This window comes from Pholis gunnellus, assembly GCF_910591455.1.
Source record: "Pholis gunnellus genome assembly, chromosome: 11".
NCBI classification, from domain to species: domain Eukaryota; kingdom Metazoa; phylum Chordata; class Actinopteri; order Perciformes; family Pholidae; genus Pholis; species Pholis gunnellus.
In genome coordinates, this window is record NC_136538.1 from 609,963 (window position 1) to 631,818 (window position 21,856).

General features: G+C 40.8%; 1 protein-coding gene across 2 annotated transcripts; it reads left to right on the forward strand.

The window, feature by feature from the left end:
• Window positions 1-871: 871 nt before the first annotated feature.
• Window positions 872-21,053, forward strand: pitx3 (paired-like homeodomain 3). Of its 2 annotated transcripts, none has more exons than XM_079168415.1 (4): window positions 872-1,056; window positions 8,245-8,362; window positions 14,030-14,235; window positions 19,644-21,053. In XM_079168415.1, exons 2-4 carry the CDS (start codon window positions 8,254-8,256, stop codon window positions 20,211-20,213), a joined length of 885 nt encoding a protein of 294 aa, XP_079024541.1. In that variant the 5' UTR covers window positions 872-1,056; window positions 8,245-8,253; the 3' UTR covers window positions 20,214-21,053. The 2 variants fall into 2 exon arrangements, with proteins under 2 accessions (XP_079024541.1, XP_079024540.1); XM_079168414.1 differs by lacking the exon at window positions 872-1,056 and adding an exon at window positions 4,249-4,371.
• The last annotated feature ends 803 nt before the right edge of the window (window positions 21,054-21,856 follow it).

A 21,856-nucleotide genomic window follows, 5' to 3' on the forward strand; every position in this document is an offset into this window, starting at 1 on the left:
CGAGGGAAATGTATTCTCTCTTGGTTCACGGTTGCAGTTTGAAACAGTGTGAAACGTGTGGTTAACATTGTAAATTGAAACAAAACAAAACAAAAAGCTCTACAAAACTACTTGGTTATGTTTAGGCAACACAAGTACTTGGTTCACACTCCACCGGCAGTCAAAGCACCACCTCGACCTCCACAGACTACTACAGCTCATTTGAAAACTGATTTGTGATGCGTCAAGAGCAAATGTAAACCAAGACGAAATATGTTTCCCTTCAAATGTATTTGTATCTGCTTCCTTTCCATGTAATGAAGACACATCTCTAGGCTATAGCTCACTTTATGTCCAAAAGTGTCAAAATGAATACAGGGAACTTTGTTTCTTTCTTGTGTCTTATTTCTCCTGCAGGTGTTTTCTTTTTTCTTAAAATGGATTGTTTTCTAGAGATATCTTTACCATCAAAGTAATTAATAAAATAACAGTAATAAAACAAAACAATGAAATAAAAGAAGCCATAGGTCCCGACCCTTTTGCAGTTCTAACCTACAACAGTGCAGGTAAATAAAAACTACAAGCTGCAGGGAGAAGGAGATGGAGAGAGGAGAGTGTCTGTAGTCAGAGAGCCAAAGGGAGAGGAGGAGAGTGTGTTTGCACTTATTGTGTGTATGCTGCTGTGTGAGCCCCATGTGCGCACAAAGAGAGAGAGAGAGAGAGAGAGAGAGAGAGAGAGAGAGAGAGAGAGAGAGAGAGAGAGAGGGGCCGTCCTTTCTACAGTGGACCTGTCACGCACAATATTTAGCATGAAGTCACCCCCCCTCCCACCCCCACCCCCTCCCTTTACTCTGTGTGGGGGTTCAAGCCTCACAACTCCACAGCCTTCATGTCTGACAGCACATGGGGAAGGAGAAGAAAGAGGAAACTGACTGACTGACGCCTTTTCTGACTTTCTGACGCAACGGGGAACTTTTTGTCCATGTCACCAGCAAACCTGAGGCCAGGACACCCAACAGCCTGTAGCGCAGCTCTTTGCCTTTTCCACGGATTAATTTAACCACACCAGGATTCGATGTAAGTGCAAATAACCGCACTTTTCTCTCTCCTCTCTCTGTTTTCTTTTTTGTTTAATTGTATCTCCCTTAATCCATCCAGCGCTTTTTTATTTGTGCGTAAAAGTTGATAAAATCTAGCCAGGATGTGACTAAAGCAGGGACTTCATTAACTCTTATGATACATTTGGAAGCTTTCCATGATAGCAGCACACTTGTTGTAAAAGTTGAAGCACCAATGATACGCGTTTAATGGCTCTGGATATGGCTTGGACGAAACAGAAAAAGCGCATCGGAACAGCTGGAGTTTACTTAGAGGTGCGCGTCGGAGCGGATGAGAGGCGACACGTCGGCCAACATGACATATTCAGAAGTGTGTGTTGTATCTTCTATGCAGGCCAAATGACCACCGTGATTACACAATAATAAAATATATTTCAAACTGTTAATTCAAAGATGAAAACATCAGGCTGCTGCTGCTGCTCTGAAAGTCCTACAGCTCCACATCCTCCGTCTGTGTGTGTGAGGACCGACGGAGAGACAACTGGGTGAAGCAGAAACGGAATGATCATGTTTACAGTTTGCTGTGTTTTTACTCCACATTTCTAAGACTTCACTTGTGAAATATTTGGGAGGTCAACAATATTTGGAGGAAATGGATAGTGGCAGTTGACTGCCGGGGCCACAGCGCCCGCGGACAGAAAAACAAAGCTGTACGTCCTCAACAAGCAGCCACGCGCGCGCACGCGCCACAAACACAATATCCACTTCAATCTTACTAATGCTTATAATATCTGCATGCAGATATTATATCTGCATGCATGTTGCGTTTATTGTAAAGTTTTCATATTTAAGAGTGACCTATATGATATATTATTTAAAAGTTAATAAATAAATAATAATAAAAAAATAATAATAAAAATAGTAATAATAACAATAACAATAATTATTCATGATGATAATAACAGTAATAATGGTGATAAATGTTAACTTGAATAATCATTTAAATAATAATAATGAAATGGTATAAAACACAAGCTTTTTTCAGAGTTTTCCTCAGAGGGTGGATATTTTGAAAATATGTATATGTCAGTCAAAAATGATTTTAAAAATAGTTTCTTCCTACGGCCCGTTGTTAGGCCGAGGCTAACACATTGTGAAACCTGAATCACATTCTGCATTACTCGGTCAAAATACATGCATGAATAAATAAACTGTAAATGTGGAAATCGAAATGTCAAATAAATAGCGAAGCCCGCAATGCACGAGTCGCTCCAGAATTAATATTTTATACTTACAATATAAAAAGGCCTAATCCGTATTTTAAGGTTCAGGTCACGGGCGTTTTATTAAACAACAGCCTACTTTCGTTTGTTTTTTTTATCAATGCCCACGCTGTTCATTTTATATTAAAAAAATCAAGGGCTTGCAGATTTGCTTTCAAGAACCAGGTCAGGCTACAGCCTCTTTTGCATCTGCTCTCAGGGCAGGACATATGAAAATAAGATTTGTTTAATCGAAGTTCACGTTTGGCCTCAGGGTGGAATGTAAATATATCTTTTAGTGGTTATCACCCGTCCGTGTACCACAGAGGCCGGTCTGAAGGCCACGGCCCGCGGGACTAAGAGGCCAATACCGCAGCGCATCTCTGAGTCACTGCAAACCTGTTATTTAAAATGTATCACGTCAGTTTGTTATCAGACAAAAATCCTCCTTACTGCCTTTAACAGGTTTCATAATGTTATGATCATACCACGGCGTTTAGAACAGCTTAAACGGGCCAGAATGTGCAGCTACAATATGTATTCACATCCATTCCAAATCCATGTTTAATTTCTAAATGTTCAATGCCTTTAAAACTATTAACTGTAAAAGCAAAAACTTACGTATAACTCACGTTCTCATAATTTTATCAGCTAAACTTAACAATCGACATCAACACATCATTTATATTTAACATGTTGAATGATATAAATCTGTTAAAAATATGCTCTCTCTAGTTGAAATCATTTCCTAGCTGAACAAAACGTTGTTATACACTCATGGTCAGTCATAATCAGTGAAATATGCTTCTTGGTCGGCCGTGATGAATTGTTATAGAAAGGCTGTGTGTTAATCACTGTTGTATTGGTTCACACAGACAATTATGTCCCCGCTCTGAGCTGCAGGACGGCCTCGGCCTCTCTCTCTCTCAATCATATGCAAATGGCAGTTATAGGAGGGCAGGAATTAACATCTACAAACATTGGACTGAAATTCCATCTGCCGCCTCTTCGAGGAGGCCCTTAATAAGTTCTCAGACCGCAAAGTGACACACATCTTAATCAACTCTTAATCCCGGGAATTAATTCTCGACGCGTTTATGAATAATTCCCGGGCTAATGCCCGCACTCCGTGGAAATGTGAGCAGTCTGCCGCGCGCACCGCCAGATGGACCCGGCAATATCCCGAAAAATGAGAGGATTTTTGCTCCATTATTATTTTTTTTATTATCAGCACCATATATATATTTTAATGAGATCGGTGTCACCGGGCGACTGCTTATGCAAAGCGCTGCTGCTTATGCAAACTCTCATCTTGCTGTTGATTGGCGTCCATTTCTGAACAGGAGGCCCTGGCGTCCTGGCAGTGTTTGATCTGAGCGTGGAGGCGGCATTACAGCATGTCAGGTGGATGGGGCTGCTGCTGCTGCAGTACCACAAGTGCTCCAGGAAATAAACTGGATCCGTCGGTATCAGGTTTATTTTAGATTTTCATGAACTTGACTCAGGAGGATGTGTTCCCACAGAGGGAAGTGAACAACAGCACAGCAACCATCATAGCATTAGAGCGGCTCAGCGATCCATCTGTCAGCTACTGAGCTCATTAGCTCAGTGATAGCTTGTTGGCCATATTGAGCTCATAGGGAGGGGGAGAAGGGCTCTTGATTTTGGAAATATAATCATGTGGCAACCCTGATTGTATGTGTGTGTGTGTGTGTAGCTGGGTGGGGGTACTGACACCTTGCTCTGGACAAAATGACTTGCTTGCATTACCTGCACGCCCCCTCGCTGCCAAGCCAGCCGGCCTCTCAGCACCACATTGACACCAGGCCGTCTGTCCATCCATCACTGCCACGGCGGATTTAGCCCTCCGGACCGACTCCCATTTACAATTCTGACCAAAATACTGGACCTTGCTAATACTAGACCTGGGCTCTGCTCTCACAAAGGGACAGCTGTTGCTCTGTCAGAGAGCACCCCGACTGAGCTGTTCCACCAGACGCATGGGACCTGTTTGTGGACGGTCTTAGATTTTATAACCCAGAGAAATGGCTCAACGCACATCTATAGCAAAGGTAACGCTGCTTCAAACAAACATGACATGTTCCGCCTCTTCATTTTAAAGAGTTAAATGTTGCATATAAGCCGCTTGTGTGTTTACTTGCTGTATTTGTGCTGAGTTGTTTGACTTTGAACAACGTGAAGGCTTTTTTCAGTTTGAGCTTGTTCAAAAGGACAGAGAGCACGTTGACCTTTCTTCAGAGAAGTCAAAATAATCCTACAGCGAAGGTGATAGCATGACGGCTGGTTATGTTTGCCAAATCTGTAATTCTCCTGTAACATTTTATGAACACGGTGCTCTATCAGATGAGGCTCGCCCAAATGTCAGATCACGGTTGTTGGAAAAACACAAAATGAGACAAATGTAACATCAGCCATTCTCGTAAAATACAAGTGCTTACAGAAAAGCCAACAAATAAATTGAAATCAAATGGTTGGTCACATTTTACATGGTATCCTTTAGAAATCCCAAAACAGATTATTTGCTGTAATTGAGTCATTCAACTAATCAAAAGAGGAAGAAAAGAAAGGATATTTGCGCGGCCATGAACGAGGGGGAACGTGATCTTTCTGACCCACAAATCCATATGAGAGGCTCATTAATCTGAAGCCACAACACAGAAGCAGTGTACTTATGGAGGTAATCTCTCTTCTGGGAGACTTGACCTTATCCTTAGTCTCGCATCTTTTTTCCCAGGGATGCAGCGATGGCCTCTGGCCGACAGCAGAATACCCATTTTCCTGTCTCCTAATCTTTTGTGAAATGCACGGATCGTTCTCACGCACGCTAAATAAAAAACAGATCCAAGTCTTTCTTTAAAGTCTCTGGAAAATGTCACTTGTGTTAGCAGTGACAAATATAAAAACGTGCATTAGGCAACATTTTAAAGAGCCGAGGCGTTGTTTGTCTGGCCGGAAGAAGACGGCAGATGGGTTTCATGGAAGAAGATGTGGACCCACCTATCAGATGTCACAGGTATTCAGTGGTAACAAGGTGCTAAACCTTTAATCAGAATATTCAGGTCGGCTTTAGAGAAGCATTATGTTGCTTTGTCAGCGACTGACACAATGTTAAGAGAGGGTGAGGAAGAGTTTAAGAGAAAGCAGCGATGATGTTGTTCATTTCACAATCGTAGTCTTAGAATATGGGAACAAAATGACAAAGCAACCTCTGATGAGTTCCTCAGACTTTTCAATGCATGTCTTGCTTTCGGTCTGAATTTCCCATAAGAACTGGACTTTTCATATCTCAATCTTTAATGATTTTGTTGTAAAGTTGATCTGTGTTGAGACTCAGTACTGTGTTTGGATATTTTAGTGTTTTAATGACCTGAAGAGGAGTTCACCTTCTGCAGTTGTACACAAACAACATATTGATTCTGATACCGTTGGACTAAAAACCTGCATCTGCATTTAGACAACAGCAGTCAATCAGATTAATTAATCAATTAGATGAATCAGTGAGGTAATTACAACGGGCCCCAGTGCACGTTGTTGTGACGGGGCCTTACCGTGCTTTTAGTTTGAAAGGCTCGATGGCTGACTGGGCTTTCAGGTGTGCTCAGCTCTTTAGTCTTGACAGATGTTGTGCCTAAACTATAGCGTGTATTGTATTGTCTCGTCAAGGTCAACATACATATTACCCAGCAGTCATCATTGCATATCTGTAGATGACAAAAGATAGCTACTGACTATTTAAAAAATATAAGTATGACAGAGATGCATTTGTGTTTTTGAAGGGATCTATAGCAACATGGTACTTGTCCTGACCAATAGATCTTTCTTGAACATTGGTGTTTTTCTGATGTGTATTCTGAGTGGTCCACAAAGGCTGGTATCACAAACCAGCTCTCTCCAAACAATACTGCCTGCTTTATCTCTTCTAACAACCCTGAGATTAATAGAGAATATTTAAAAAAGATAAGATGTATCCCGCTGACGAAAACCTTTTATTCATCCTAAGTGTTTTGAGGATTCAGCCTCGTCTCTGTGACAGTAGAGCAGCTGAAATAAAGTCATATCAACTGTTTCAAATGGTGACAGTGAGTCTGGTTCAAGAGTTCAACAAAAGTTATATAGCGTGTTGTTGTTGGTGGTGCCATGCCATGCTCTGTATCCCCCCCCCATTCTTCAAACCCCAGCAGAGGTCACATGTGACTGGCACACAAAGGGCTGGCATGGTGGAAAACAGGCGGCAGGGAAACTCACTCTCCAGAGGCGAGGAGAGGTGAGGGGGGGGTGACATAAATACGTCTTCCCCAGAAAAGCTAAATGTGCTGCTTCTAAAGCTGGAAGCTCCACCGCTGACGACACACAGAGACGGTTACTGTGGTTAAAGCCCAGCTCAAACTCAGGGTTTGATTCTCAGGAGGTTTATCGCCTTTTTAAATCTTCGATGACATGGATGCATTGTAGTCTTCAGCAGTCTCCTCTCAAACCTGTAGACTTTAGGTTTTACTCACTAATATCCTGAAATGCAAGTTACATAGAGAAGGAGGGTAAAGAGAAAGAGCTTCACTCCTTTTATTCCTCTACTCCCACGTTAGATGTGCTGGTTTGACATTTGCTTCTCTTTTCTTTTACTAAGTCTAATACTTTGCCAGCTGAATAACTTAAATGTGACTTCACAGGTATAAGTAAGTCACATGAGCACCTCCTGAGAACAGACTTTGGATGCTTGTTTTGATGAAACGTGTGAAATGTAATGGAAATATTCAAATTATTTTGACTTTACAAGTAAATCATCCCAAACCTCCCTCAGCTTGGACGGAGTCCAAACATTTTCAAGGTGTCAACTGCTCTCGGATAAATAAACCACCTGCTATTTATGGGCTCCATCGGGCCACAGTTCTATCTCTTCGGCTAGAATTTGGCTTGGAAATGTCATCGTGTATTTTACAGCAATAACTCTATTGCTCTCCCCACGTAGCTCAAAATAGAGTCAGTTCGGGGCAGCTCTTGTTATAGCCGCTTATGTCAGGCTTATGTAAAGGGATCGGGATTACAACCAACCAGGGGTGAATGGAAAGATCAAAGAGAAAATAGAAACAGAACGCACTGCTAAATTAAACAAATACACACAAACCCACATCAAATGGAGCGTCCGCCGATTTAAATACACTGATATTTTCCCCAAATAGGAAACTAAACGGATACGGAGTCTCCAGAGAGAGTAGCTGTCTGAGAGCGACTCGACGAGTTCAGGTGTTCTTCAGCCAAAGACATGTATTTACATCACTCCATCAATCATGATGAAACAGAAGGATTAGAAATGAATACACTAACCCTCACTTTTTTTCTTTGATAAAGACTTCATGATATATGTTGTTGTATGTCCGTCCTTTTAGAATACAAACTGAAAGTTTAAATATTCCACTACGTTGTGTGCCCCCCCCCCATGGAAACAAGAGGAATCAGAGTGAGAGTGTAATGAGGAGTGTAATTCATGCTCGCTGGTAATCATGTAGAGAAATATGATCAGTGTTATTTACACACTGCTTTTTGAAACATATTAGTATGTCATTCTGAATATCAGGTTCATATAGAATACTTTCTTTATGAAGTTATAGGACTATTAAAGAACAATAGGTGAGTAAATGTTATAGAAACTACAACATCACAATGTTAACTTGATATTGTGCACATTGCAGTTAGAATATTACTGTAGTGGTGACAGGGGAACGTTGGAGTTAAGCTATAGGAATGTTGTGACATCATAATTAATTATGATCAATAAAAATGAAAGGTATTAAATTTGCTCATGAATGAGGAACATCACGGCCCGACATTTCCATGATGACTTGGAGGGCTTGTAGCTGCACAGCTGTGAGTCAGTGTGGGAGGATGAAGCCTGACACGTGTCCGTCTGTCTGTGTGTCTGTCTGCAGAAGCTGGTTATGGATTTCAACCTGCTGACGGACAGTGAAGCCCGCAGCCCGGCGCTGTCGCTCTCCGACTCCGGGACCCCGCAGCACGAGCAGGGATGTAAAGGCCAGGACAACAGCGGTCAGTTATCACCGGAGCACCTTCACGTCTGTCTGGACACCATGTCACACACACACACACACACACACACACACACACACACACACACACACACACACACACACACACACACACACACACACACAGCGCGCCACCGGATCACAGCAAGAGGTTTCAAATGAAAGAAAAGAAAACGCTTAAAATCATGAGAGTTACAGATACACTGCAGGTTTCGGGACATCATGCAATAGAAACGACTATGAGACATTCTACAATAATGAGAATAATGATGATAACAATAATAATAACAGTAATAATAATATAATAATAACAATAACAATACAACATAGATACAATAATAATATAATAATAATTATAACAATTATAATTATAATTATAATAATTATTATAATAATAACAATAATCATCATCATATTGGGAGAAGCCTGCTTATTTCTGCACCATCGCTTTAATAAATTATGGATACAAATTGGCTGCAGAACAAACAGATAATAATTATTTCTGCATGCTGGGTCACAGCGAGGAACCAGAAGACAACCGTTCCCGCAATGCGCCGATTAATTTTCATTTTATAGCTGGAGCACAGTTTAATCAGAGCCAACTGATAAAGAGAAAAGATGTGATAAACTATGCAGTGTCGAGCTTGTAAACGGCCCGACGTCCGTGAGTCTGCAGCAGTCTGTGGTCCGGAAGTGAGTCACTTTCTCTGCTGACGGGCTGTGGTCACATTAACGCATTTGACTTTGAATAATAAAATGAATTGCAAAAGAGCGAAAGCTATTTCTCCAGAGAGCATCAGAGTCAGGGCGCTTCAGCCACTTTCAAATGAAGATGTAATAACCTCTCTGTGATGCTTTATGGGCGGATTGAATGAGGAACGAATCCTCCAGCAGCCCAGCGAGAGGACGCAGATGTGAGTATCAGGACCGGCCTGCTGCCTCCAGGACGGAGAGAGAAACACAACAATAGTCATGATTAGACTAAATAATAACTTAACGTCCGCTTATTAGCTTTCATCAGGTCTTCATTCATTATACGGATTTTTGCTTCGCTGTGATCGGCGGTTTAAGTTGTCCTCACGTGATCTATACGTTAACGCGTAGGTCACGCGAGGACAGATATGATCCGCTCTGCCTGTAAACTATACTGTGTTTTTTAAAACGTAGTTAGGCTTCATGTTTTAGCTTGTCATATGTCACATGATCAAATATTATTAATGTTAAATAATCTGCTGGATCTCTCTAACTTCTCCATATAGTGTAAAACATCTTAACCCAGCCATCTGTCTCTATCTCTATCTAGTGGTGTGTGTGTGTGTGCGTGTGTTTATGTGTGTGTAACCCAATCTAATTGCTAAACTGTGTGTGGTTTGAAATGTAGTCCTAACAAACTGTCAAACACAAACTATTTTGGAAAGAAATGTGGTGTAAAATGCTTCGGTGTGTCTCCTGCTGCAGCCACCTTTTTAAGGCCTCTCTCATTTCGCCCTGAAGAATTTATTCTCAAGTAAAACTCATGTGCTGCCTGTAAACCTTTTCTCTAATGGAGCCTGACACTTTTATACAGGGCCTACATGTTGAATTGATGAAATGAAACAAGGCCCAGATGGTGCATGTTGGCACCGACATGAATCCCTTATTGACCGATAACGCTATTAATTAATTTTTGCATTGACCCAAGGAATTAGAAAATCTGGTGACGACCTATAATTATTTAAAATAATGCAATTATTATTTTCAAAAAAATAGTTTACATGTTTTAATAATCAGATCTATATTTTTATAATAAAAGAATCAGATAGATCAATAAACTATGATGCCAATTTCATCTTATAATATGGTTAAACAATTTTGTATTTTGAGACTTCATATGTGTTAATTTAATTCCTTTGAGGATTTCTCCTCCTAAAATGTATACAGCTGTCAGTGTTGTAAATGAAATGTACAAATGTAGTTTTATTTGTTTACTCACAGCTCTGAGTGGTGAAGGGCTATCAAGCGCTTTCACACAGAGGATTCCAGCAAATAGTCATGTCCTGGTCGTTGCATAATGAGCTATTACTACATATTCTCCAGTATTGTTCCAGAGGGAACACTAGTCCTGAATTGTACATGATGGATGCTTTTTAAAGCATTACAATATATTTCTTTAAGTTAATTGTTGCCCTTTGTTCTCCTTTGTAATGAACACAAAATACAACGTTAAATCTGGACTGGTTTAACACACACCAAGCCAAGTCCCCAGGAAGAACAATGGGCTTTGAGGCAAATTGTACTTTGTGGCCAAACTGTGGAATTTCTGGATCGATCACGTGATGTCATGGAACATGTCATCACAAGACTTTTCACATAGACTTACATTGAGAAAGAGAGTATGAACACTTGAATAGGTGTTATTTAAATCATCAGGTCCTAAAAGTTGTAAAATGCACTAATAGCTGAATCCAGAGTTATTGGTCTTATTGGTAAAAGTTATCTCTTCTGTTCATGTGAATGTGAACGAGGCTGTGAAGGAAACGTTAGTGCTGTTTAGCTTCATGGGCCCTCCATGAAGAAGATCATCCAGGTAATTTTTTACTGTCGAATATTCTTTGCGCCACAACGTTCCGGGGAGCGGCCTCCATCGCTGGATTCTCTCTACACATCCGTGCTCCAAGCGGACGGCCGTGCCACAGGCACGGACACGAGGACTATCTCACACCCATGACTGAGTGACCAGAGGGCGGCTCTTTATGAGGAGCTTTCTCTCTTGATAAAAGGTGCTGCTCCTGTAAAACGTGGCTGTGATTTGACTCTGTCAGACTGCTTTTAACAGCTCTGACCTGGAAGGTCCTGCATGTATGTGATAGTCCATATGCAGCCGCTCACTCGTGGAGCTTTTTAATTCTGTGAATATGATCTGAATTTAGCTGTTTTCCAGAAGTTAAAAGCCTGTTGCAATCGTTCCAGATTAAAGCTCTCTGAATGGCTGACCTGGAACGGCTCTGTCATGTCTTCACATTATCAGTCAGATTGCTTCTATTGTTGGTCAGTGCCCCACTCTAAAAAGTTCTGCCCTTTCCTGAGTATTGTGTTATAGACTTTGGCCTTAAGTGACAGCTTACCCAGTGTCAGTTTACTGCCAGATAACAGCCTCTGCCTGGCCCTTATTGGTTTTGCCGGCGGCCCTGTGGAGCCTCTTTTTAAACCCCGCTGATTATTTCGAACAGCTCCGAGAGCTAAGCCCTCGCCAAACAGAGCCCAACTTGCCCCAGTCACAAAAGCCTGATCCGCAGGATTAGCTGGCCAACTAATTTCACTTCTTTCTGTGAGGTCCTCAAATTGCGGCAGTCGGCTCTGGCACAGAGAAGCCCTGGCAGACATAACATGGATGTGTGGTCCTTTAAACTGCGCTGGGGGCCAAATGTAATCACTCACTGCCCCTACACATCTTTGAATGTAATGCAGTGTTTGGAATCATTCTCTCTTGGCTGTGTCACACACTCATGCTTGTCATTTTCCAGCTTGTGGGATGGAGGGATTTCAGATGAGGTTTGATCTGAAAATAATATCCAGTGGGTTTGAGCAGAGATGATGCCGATGCCATCCAGGCTGAAAGGTGACAGAATAAAGTGCTGTTTCACACAAAACTCAATGTGTTAATAGTTCTGCTTCTCTCTGCAGAATTCAGCCAATTAGACTCTACAGGGTTCAAATGATCTGCACCAGAGCTCTGTGTTTAGGGGCCTCCTCCTACACTTAGTGCGATGCATTAAAGGCTTTCAACCTTTTACCACTGCTAACACTTTATCTTACAGGTCCCATAATATCCTAATAATTCCCTAGAGAGGAACTGATATGAAATCTATTACTAATTAGGAAAAATAGATACAATGTTGGAACATGTTCATCTAATTAAGTCCAATTCATCTCTAACCTGCCCAGACTGTCTTTTCCTCAAATCCAAATCCAAAGTCATAGAGTTCAAGAAATGTTTATAAAGTTATAAGATAATATTCAACATTGTTCATTTCAATTTATTTGGTTTAAACTGATTCTGTTTTTTAATGATTAACCTTTAGCAGTTCTTTCCACAACAACAGCTCTAATTTCAACCCAACATCAAGTACATACATTAAATACCAGTTAAGTAATTTATGCAATCAACTTCATATTTGTTCGGGGTGCTCTTAAGACCTTTGTGATTAAAAATTATTAAAAGCTAGCGCTTTCATCGAAGAACCTTGACGTGGCGTGGCGGCCATTTTGCATCATTTTTATGAAAAATCAAGTTGTTATAACTCTAAGGTACATTAACCAATCCACACAAAACTTCTTGTGCATGATGCCACTTCAAGCATGAACACACAGAAATTAAAATAATTTCAATAACTCATAGCGCCACCTACTGGCTGAAGGAAATGTTTTTTTTTATACTTTCATTTATTCCACCTAGCCAGGTGACCAGATTAGTCTCAAATTGTGTTAGGATGGCTTTAAGACATTGATGAAGAATCGCCATAAGTATTGTGAGTTTTCTTTGAACGCTGTTGCCATGGCGACGCATCGTTCGCCATGAAAACTTGAAGTTGTTATAACTCCAAGGTACATTATCCAATTTGCACAAAACGTCTTGTGCATGATGCCACTTCAAGCCTGAACATAGCTGAATTCAAAAAAATCAAAAAACTCATAGCGCCACCTACTGGCTGAAGGAAATATGGTTCAGTAGGTTAGGATGCTCAAAAATTCATGGCACTTTGCACAAGTGTCAAAGGCATCGGAATAAATATATGGAATGATTTTTAGCCTTGTCCGTTTTAAATTGCCTCTGTAGCGCCCCCTACAATATTTCAAAAGAGCAGCCCCGGCGCTACGTTTGCGCTACATGTACGAAACTTGGTAGGCACACGTATCCTGTGGAGACTTAAAAATAAGTCTCTTGGCACCATGCTGTAAAACCTACCAGAAGTCGGCCATTTTGATTTTGGTGTCATTGTTCCTTAGCATAGTACTATTTGCAAAGCATCGTTTCCAGCATCGGGCGGTCCACGCGGGATCGACGACGTCTCGCTCGCGGACGCGCCGTCCCGCGGTCGCGGACGTTCTCCAACGCGCAGGCCGGAGTCCCGCCGCCGGGCCCGACGCGCCGGGGAGGCGATGGCCCGTTCATCGCTGCTCGCAGCTTTAATTAGTTTTAAGATCATATTACAGCTTTTGTAGGGAAAACAATTTTTTTTAATTGAATGCCTTTTATGTAAAATTCGGTTTACCCTGTGCATACATGGTGCATACTCATTTGTGCATAATCAAGTTACATATATGTGTGAGGGTCAATATGGACCCACAGCTCCTTTTAACACAACCCTCAGTGTAGTAAAGTGACAATGAACTGATGAACAATGTCAGCATCAGTCTGTATTTGCAACAACATATTTCTCTCTCATGACAAGTAGCTTTGATAATGATAATGATAATTTCAGTTTCTCCTGCACATCCTCCACATTCTGAAACACGATGTGAAATATTCCACGTCTACAGTGTTCAATCTTTTAATGATCCAGTGATGCATTGTTCTGTTCTCATTGGTGTGTCATGTTATGCTGTCGACTCTCATCTCTCTTCCTATCCTAACTAAGCCGCTCCTCCCAGTGTCCTTTTGAAATCTGTAGTCTCTCTGTGTCTGCAGACACTGAGAAATCCCACCAGAACCAGCTGGATGAGTCCAGCGCCGAGGACAGCTCTCTGAAGAAGAAGCAGCGGCGGCAGAGGACTCACTTCACGAGCCAGCAGCTCCAGGAGCTGGAGGCCACCTTTCAAAGGAACCGCTACCCCGACATGAGCACCAGAGAGGAGATCGCAGTGTGGACCAACCTCACTGAAGCACGGGTCAGGGTGAGTACACACACTCTGCCCTGGTCCCGCTGGAACAGAGAACTGTGCTTTTTATTACAGCATGTCATTTTAGTGATGAAAGATGATCTTATCAGTGAAATGTAGTATTTTATAAGAACACATTGTGAGCTTTTCTCTTGCATAATCTTGTTGGCAAAGGGGACACATTTGTAGAGCATAGAGACCATTAAAGCTCCCAAAGCATTTGAATGAATTCTAATGATACCCCTCAAAGGTTTACATTTCTAGACCCACCAGTGATTAAGCCACATTCAAACCTGAGCCCTGATAAAAGATAGCCCTCTCATTCATTTAAGTTGTAAAATCCAGTCTGGGATTTCATGGCACATTGTCTCAGGAGCAAATTGTCTCAGAAGTAGTCTTACATTTTCTGACTGGTATATTGTCTCACCAGTACTTTGTCCAAGCAGTAGTCCTTCATTGTCTCATCAGTACATTCTCTCAGCAGTAGTCTGTTATTGTCTCCCCAGTATATTGTCTCACTGGTACATTGTCTCACTGGTACATTGTCTCAGCAGTAGTTCTACATTGTCTCACCAGTAGTCCTACATTGTCTCACCGGTACATTGTTTCACTAGTACATTGTCTCAGCAGTAGTTCTTCATTGTCTCAGCAGTAGTCCTTCATTGTCTCACCGGTAAAAATATTTTCACCCGTCGTCCTACATTGTCTCACCAGTATATTGTCTCACTGATACATTGTCTCACCGGTACATTGTCTCAGCAGTACGTTCTCTCAGTATTAGACCTACATTGTCTCATCAGTACAGTGTTTTACCAGTAATCCAACATCGTCTCACTGGTACATTGTCTATTGTCTCACTGGTAGTCCTATGTTGTGTCACTGGTACGTTGTGTCATCGGTACATTGTGTATTGGGTACATTGTATATTCGGTACATTGTCTCACCAATAATCCTTCATTGTCTCAATGGTACATGGTGTCATTGCTACATTGTGTCACCGGTACATTGTGTCACAGGTACATGCACATTGTGTCGCTGGTACATTGTGTTACTGGTATATTGTGTCACTGGTACATTGTGTAAAGGTTACATTGTGTCACTGCTACATTGTTTCACTGCTACATTGTGTCACTGGTACATTGTGTAACAGGTACATTGTGTAAAGGGTACATTGTGTCACTGGTACATTGTGTAACAGGTACATTGTGTAAAGGGTACATTGTGTCACTGGTACATTGTGTAACAGGTACATTGTGTAAAGGGTACATTGTATCAGTGGTACATTGTGTAACAGGTACATTGTGTAAAGGGTACATTGTGTCAGTGGTACATTGTGTCACCGGTACATTGTGTCACTGGGTCAGTGTCTCACCAATAGTCCTTCATTGTGTCACTGGTACATGGTGTCATTGCTACATTGTGTCACCGGTACATTGTGTCACAGGTACATGCACATTGTGTTGCTGGTACATTGTGTTACTGGTATATTGTCACTGGTACATTGTGTAAAGGGTACATTGTGTCACTGCTACATTGTGTCACTGGTACAGTGTGTCACTGGTACATTGTGTCACCCGTACATTGTGTCACCAGGTGGTTGGGGAGCACAAATCACAGGTAGTCAAAAGGTCACACCCGTTTGTTTTACCAATGTCATCTGTGACGTCATCAACATTTTTGGTACGCTGTTACTTCTTTTAAACATTATTGAATTTGAATGAACTGTAAATGACAAATAAAAAAAAAATAATGGTCCTCTTATTAGCTTTTCCAGGGATTTCTCTCCGATCTCATGATCTTGCTCTATCACCTGAGGAAGACAGTGACATGTATCTTCTTTGTCAAGCTACGGGTTTTAAAGTTGAGAATCACATTTCATGGTCAACTTAAAAGCTGCTGTAAAATGAATGATAATATTGCTTTTTGCCTGTTGTATGTGTAAAAAGCAACTGTCTGGTCACGAGTTTGCTATGTCAACTAAAAAGGAGTTAGCTTGCCACTGTCAAAAATCTTTTTGACAGTTTGATTGAAACTGTGTTGATAAACCTTTAGAAATGTTCAAAACATTTAAATCTGGCTTTTACCTCACAAAATGATGAAGAAAATCACATAGAAAGAAAATATTAGGTTAAGTCATCCCTTGGAAACCAGTGTAATGTTATTTTCAAAATGTTTCAGTGACTACTTAGTTCTATACAGTTTTTGAAATAAATGCTAAACTGTACTTGTATAGCGCTTCTCTAGTCTTTCCGACCACTCAAAGCTATGACTATTATCATCTCCAAAGCCATATACTCAAAGTTCAAAGTATCTTTATTGTCCCTTACAGGAAAATTGGTTTGAAGCCATGACTCATACAAAACACACAAAACCCTGATTGACAACAACTAACAACAGGACATAGTTTTCAAAGTTGTTCAGTAGGAGGTTCTTCAGTGTCCAGGTTAAAGTACAATCAAACAATCTAACCCTAACCATTACTGGTCCAACCCTAAACATTTTGTAATGTAGGCTCAGTCATATTGTATAAACCAGTTTGCAGTGATGTAGCTGCAGGAAAAAAATATATGATACTTAAATGGTTAGAAAATACAGCTTTGGTAGAATTCCCTTTCTACCAAAGCTTCAGTTCACACATGAAACCTAAATGTGAAAGGTGCAGCAAAGTGTGCCCACCCCCAGGAGTTTGGTCATTGTAGCTATATGAAGCAGGAGGACACACATTCTGATGGATGACAATACAATCCCTGGCCTGCTTTACAAGTAATGGATCAAATTAATGTTGGCTGGATGAAAGGTTACATAGCACACACTCTTGGTTGTTGTTTTGAAAGGACAACAGACTACACATGGTCTCGTCACTGATGTCTATCAGTGGCCTTTCTAACCCCGACACATGCCCGAAACACCCGTCAGCTTGAATCATGAGATTTGTCAGAGAGCTGTTGTTAATCTTCAAAGTCGAGGAACTCATTGTGAGGGTCGAGGGTGTAGTGATAGACAGTGTTTTATCCTTTACAGGCTGTAAAGACCTTCGAAGCAAATGTGTGTGATTTGTGATTTCAGACCACATAGATACAACTTGCTTCACTTAATTTGACTACTGCATTGTCGTCAATATCATGCATGGGACCTTCAGACTATCTCATATGCTATATGTGCTCTGGTCTACAGCTCTGCTAGTGGCTTTACTGAGGCACAGTGATGCTTTGAGCTAACTGTTAACGTCAGCATGCTAACATGACAACATTTCAACATTTCATAAATAATTACAAACATCCAGTAAGGTTAAAATAAGGTTAATTTATGTTTAAAGTCGCACAAATTAATTACATTTCACAATAACAATGACTCAAATAACAAATGACAAAGTTAGCAACTTGCTAATAGTGAAGCAAAGGGTGGAAGCCAGACAGCATGAATTTACTGTTTTTCAAGCCATTTGATTATAGAACGTCTTAAAATCTGTACATCGTTTGGGGAAAACATGCCAAAAGTTGCCAAGGAAAGAAAATACTCCTATTTTGTATTTAATTTTGCTCTGACTTTATTCAACATTTTGAAACCATAACACAACAAATGTTGAGGATGACTAATATTCGATCGTGCCTCCCAAAATGAGGCAAACAAATGTCTGACATTTTTTTAAAGGTTTCATAACATACATAGGCATAGGGGTAGGAATTAATCACTCAGCATCACTCATTTTGAAACCTACTTTTGTTACAGTATTCTGTCTATATCCTTATAGAACTTGTGCTCCATTTATTTGCCGGTCCAGACACAAAGTTGAAGTAATTTTAAAAACCTAAAAGATTCAGGGCTTTTGAGGAAACGTTCAGGACTTTATATTTCTCCATTAATAACTCAATTCAGATAAGCGGGGAATTTTCCAATTTTCCAATTTTCCAATCCACATCGGAGGCCTTTGATGGCTTGATTTTCAATCAAATACATATCCGTTTTTTTCATTTGACCATTTCACAGAAGACGTACTGTATATAAATGTATCTGCAGTCGAGCCACTGAATAACCTTGACATTCAGCCTTTTCCACAAACCTTCTAACAGCATTGCCTCCGAGTCACGGTAAAGATCTGGTAGCTTCTGTCCTCTGGCGTGGGGTTTCCCCTGCTGTCACTGAGTGGGATGGAAAACTCTGTCATGCACTTTATACTCATATTAATGGTCAACAGCATTCTGTTACTATAATAACAGCGGATTGGATGATACACAGCATGTACGCCAAGGGAGCCAAGAGACAGCTAAGTATCAACACAGGAAAGGCCTGTTCAAGTTTTACGAGGATTTAAGAGAAAAACATTTGATAGTAAATGATTTGAATGTAAAACAAACAGACAGATGAGATCAGACTTCTGTCAGATACTGTATTCATATAGTTTTGTATGCACAAATGAAAGGTTTCTATCTAATTCACAGCAAAAGTTTGTCTACAACTTTACACAAAGAGGAACTCAGTTTTCTGCACAGTTTTCATTTCTAAAAACCCTCAATTTCGATTTTTCACTAAAGCATTAATCCAATTCATATCCTCCAAATATAGGACCATAAAATGACAAATGTGAAGATTGCCCTTCCCTGACATTTCTTTCATTGGGATCTCACTATTCAAATAATTCAATGATTAGTTTTAATAAGCTTTGCCTAATATGACTGTTTGATGATACACTTCAACTTACTTTCTGGGATCATTATGTCTTTCAAAAATTCTGGATATATGCACACAATATTACTGAAAGTATTTGAGAGGGGTTAGGATACTCTAGATGTGTTTTAGAATTAGACTTTATTGACTCGCGACACTTTCTGATAGTTAAGAAAAAAGTCATTTCAAAATAACTTAATCAGTCACCCTATTTTGTTCTTGTGTGCAAAACTAACATTCATCTTTATTATAGGTGAAGCTCTGAAAACATGCGATAATTGACGAAATGATTCACTCCACCTACTTAAGCATTACTGACTACTGAATACTTAGTATTATTCCGTATTATCTTTAGTCTCCAATAAGAGTAATGTTGTTGTTGTTTTTTTTTATAAATTCAAAGCGGCTCAATAAAAACAATCAAGGTCCTGAAAACACATTTTAATAATACCCATCTTATTATGAGAAAAAAGTTCAAAAGTAGTTTTTGGTTATTTCACATCAGAGCTGTTTTCCCTGGTTTGAGGTGGATGTGGCTCAGTTTGAAAAAGAAAATGTCTATTACATATTTCTAACCAAAACACACCCACACTGTCCTGATGAAGCAGAAGAGTTTGGAACTTTTAATAAAAGATATCTAAAGAGGCGTTTTTGGTCTTGCATATTTAATGTTTTTTTTCCTATTTTTGTCGTGGCTGTATCAGGGTTCAACAAATAGACTGTACACTCAAATGATTTTCTTCTTTTGCCTTCTGTAGGTATGGTTCAAGAACCGCCGTGCTAAGTGGAGAAAGCGGGAGAGGAACCAGCAGGCAGAGTTATGCAAAAATGGCTTTGGTGCCCAGTTCAATGGACTCATGCAGCCCTATGATGACATGTACACGGGCTACTCCTACAACAACTGGGCCACCAAGAGCCTAGCAAGCAGCCCGCTCTCCGCCAAGAGCTTCCCATTCTTTAACTCAATGAATGTAAGCCCCCTGTCATCCCAGCCCATGTTCTCTCCCCCCAGCTCCATCCCCTCCATGAACATGGCCTCGAGCATGGTGCCCTCAGCGGTGGCCGGTGTTCCCACTACGGGGCTCAATAACCTGGGCAACCTTAACAACCTCAACAGCCCCACAGCGCTCAACTCGGTAGCGGTGACCGCGGCCACATGCCCCTATGCCACCACAGCCAGTCCCTACATGTACAGAGACACCTGCAACTCCAGCCTGGCCAGCCTGCGGCTCAAGGCCAAGCAGCACACCAACTTCGCTTATCCGGCAGTGCAGAACCCCGTGTCCAACCTGAGCCCCTGCCAATATGCTGTTGACCGGCCGGTATGAAGAAGAAGCTCCGCTGACGACCCCTGACCCAACTGACCAGCTGTAAGTCCTTTATTACCCCACTTCACATCTCTTCAGCTCATCTCTTACTGCCAGACGTGCGGCAGACTGGCACATCATGTTTTGATGGTACACAATGAGAATGATCTTCAAAACTGACACAACAAATAGACATGCCCAGATGGACCACTGCATTTCAAAGGAATTCTTTCCAGTTTGTGAGACTTTGTTGCTGAACTGACCAACTGCTTCAAAGGATTTCTAAAGATTATAACCATTATCATTTTTTCCTTCTTTTGAACTGCATGATTAGAGTAAACGTAGAAACCAAGAGTAAAAAAAACATGGATGCTTCAACTGGACTGGTGGTCAACATCTTGGCCCAAAATCATCAAACGCGATCTTTGCTGCTGTTGCAGGAAAAGGGACCTGTGTTTGCAATGCGGGAGAAATGGAGGATGTATATAACGGACTTTTTTGTTTTGTATGTGACAAAAAATTTTATGAAAACGTACTTTAAAGATGAGAAAAGCATGTTTTTCAAACACAAATGCCCTAGGTTTATGTACTATGAGCACAGCCTTTAGGAACTTTAAACTTTGTTGTGAATTCTTCTCCCCTTGGAAGGTCATAGGTCAAAGGTCAGCTTGGGTGGGCAGTCCTGACCACAACCTCAAGCATAATGAACACATACAGAATATCAGATTTGTCAAGTAAAACTCTGAAAAGCCATTGAGTATATAGATTTGTGTGGTGTTATACAAAGGGAGTCCATGACTGTAAAAATGTATGTAAGAGTGCAGTTGTCATAACAAAAAACAAGCTTTTTTTCCTGGTGTAGCCTGCTTTGTCTCATTAAAGAACCAATTAAAGGATCCGTTTTTATCAACTACAAATGGACTTTGACATTGAACAGAACATGTCTTTTCATATCTCATATATAGACTATGGCATTATACAGTTTGGTAAAACAGGCAAAAACACAAAGTTCTCACAACAATAAGCACAACGCCATGGAAACCCTGACTCACTTCCATGGCAACCCTTATGCAACTCTGAAAGAGAGTAGTAGGCTGGAGGGAGACAGGTGGGGAGATGTAGATGTTCCTGATGGCTGCTCACTGATATGTTTGACCTACACTCCGACTGCTAACCACAGGCTATCCAGTAACACAGCAGGAATTCACAGAGGCCGAGTCTGAAGCAGGGCCAGGATGACATAAGGGCCTCAAGGAGCGAGGTGTCCCAGCAGGGTCACAAACGAGGGGTTAGCAGCCCATCCATCCCATCATCCCATGCAACTGTTTACTGCTCTGACATTTCCCCTGTTTTTCCTTTATGCCGATTCCTGGGTAAATTCACAAAGTCACACTTTAAATCACATTTTAATATCTCATCATGAGGGTGGAAATCTCTCAATATGTAAAGCACTCAACGCTGAAATTCTGGGCTCATAATACCACATCAACTCTACTACTTCTGCTTAAAGTAGTATAACTACTGCTCATTACAAATCCTTTAAACTATTGTTATTAAAGTGTTCTTATAGTAAACAAGTGACACATATTAAAAATTGTACATTTCTGTTTTAAAGAGGACATGGAGAGAGAGGACAAAACAAACTTATGATTTTAAAAAGTAAG

Bases quoted from the DNA above. Each gene is read 5' to 3' on its own strand.
- pitx3 (XM_079168414.1), top strand. From the start codon at position 4,345: ATGGCTCAACGCACATCTATAGCAAAG. The intron at 4,372-8,244 runs GTAACGCTGCTT...GTCTGTCTGCAG, and splicing joins AACGCACATCTATAGCAAAG to AAGCTGGTTATGGATTTCAA. The intron at 8,363-14,029 runs GTCAGTTATCAC...CTGTGTCTGCAG, and splicing joins TAAAGGCCAGGACAACAGCG to ACACTGAGAAATCCCACCAG.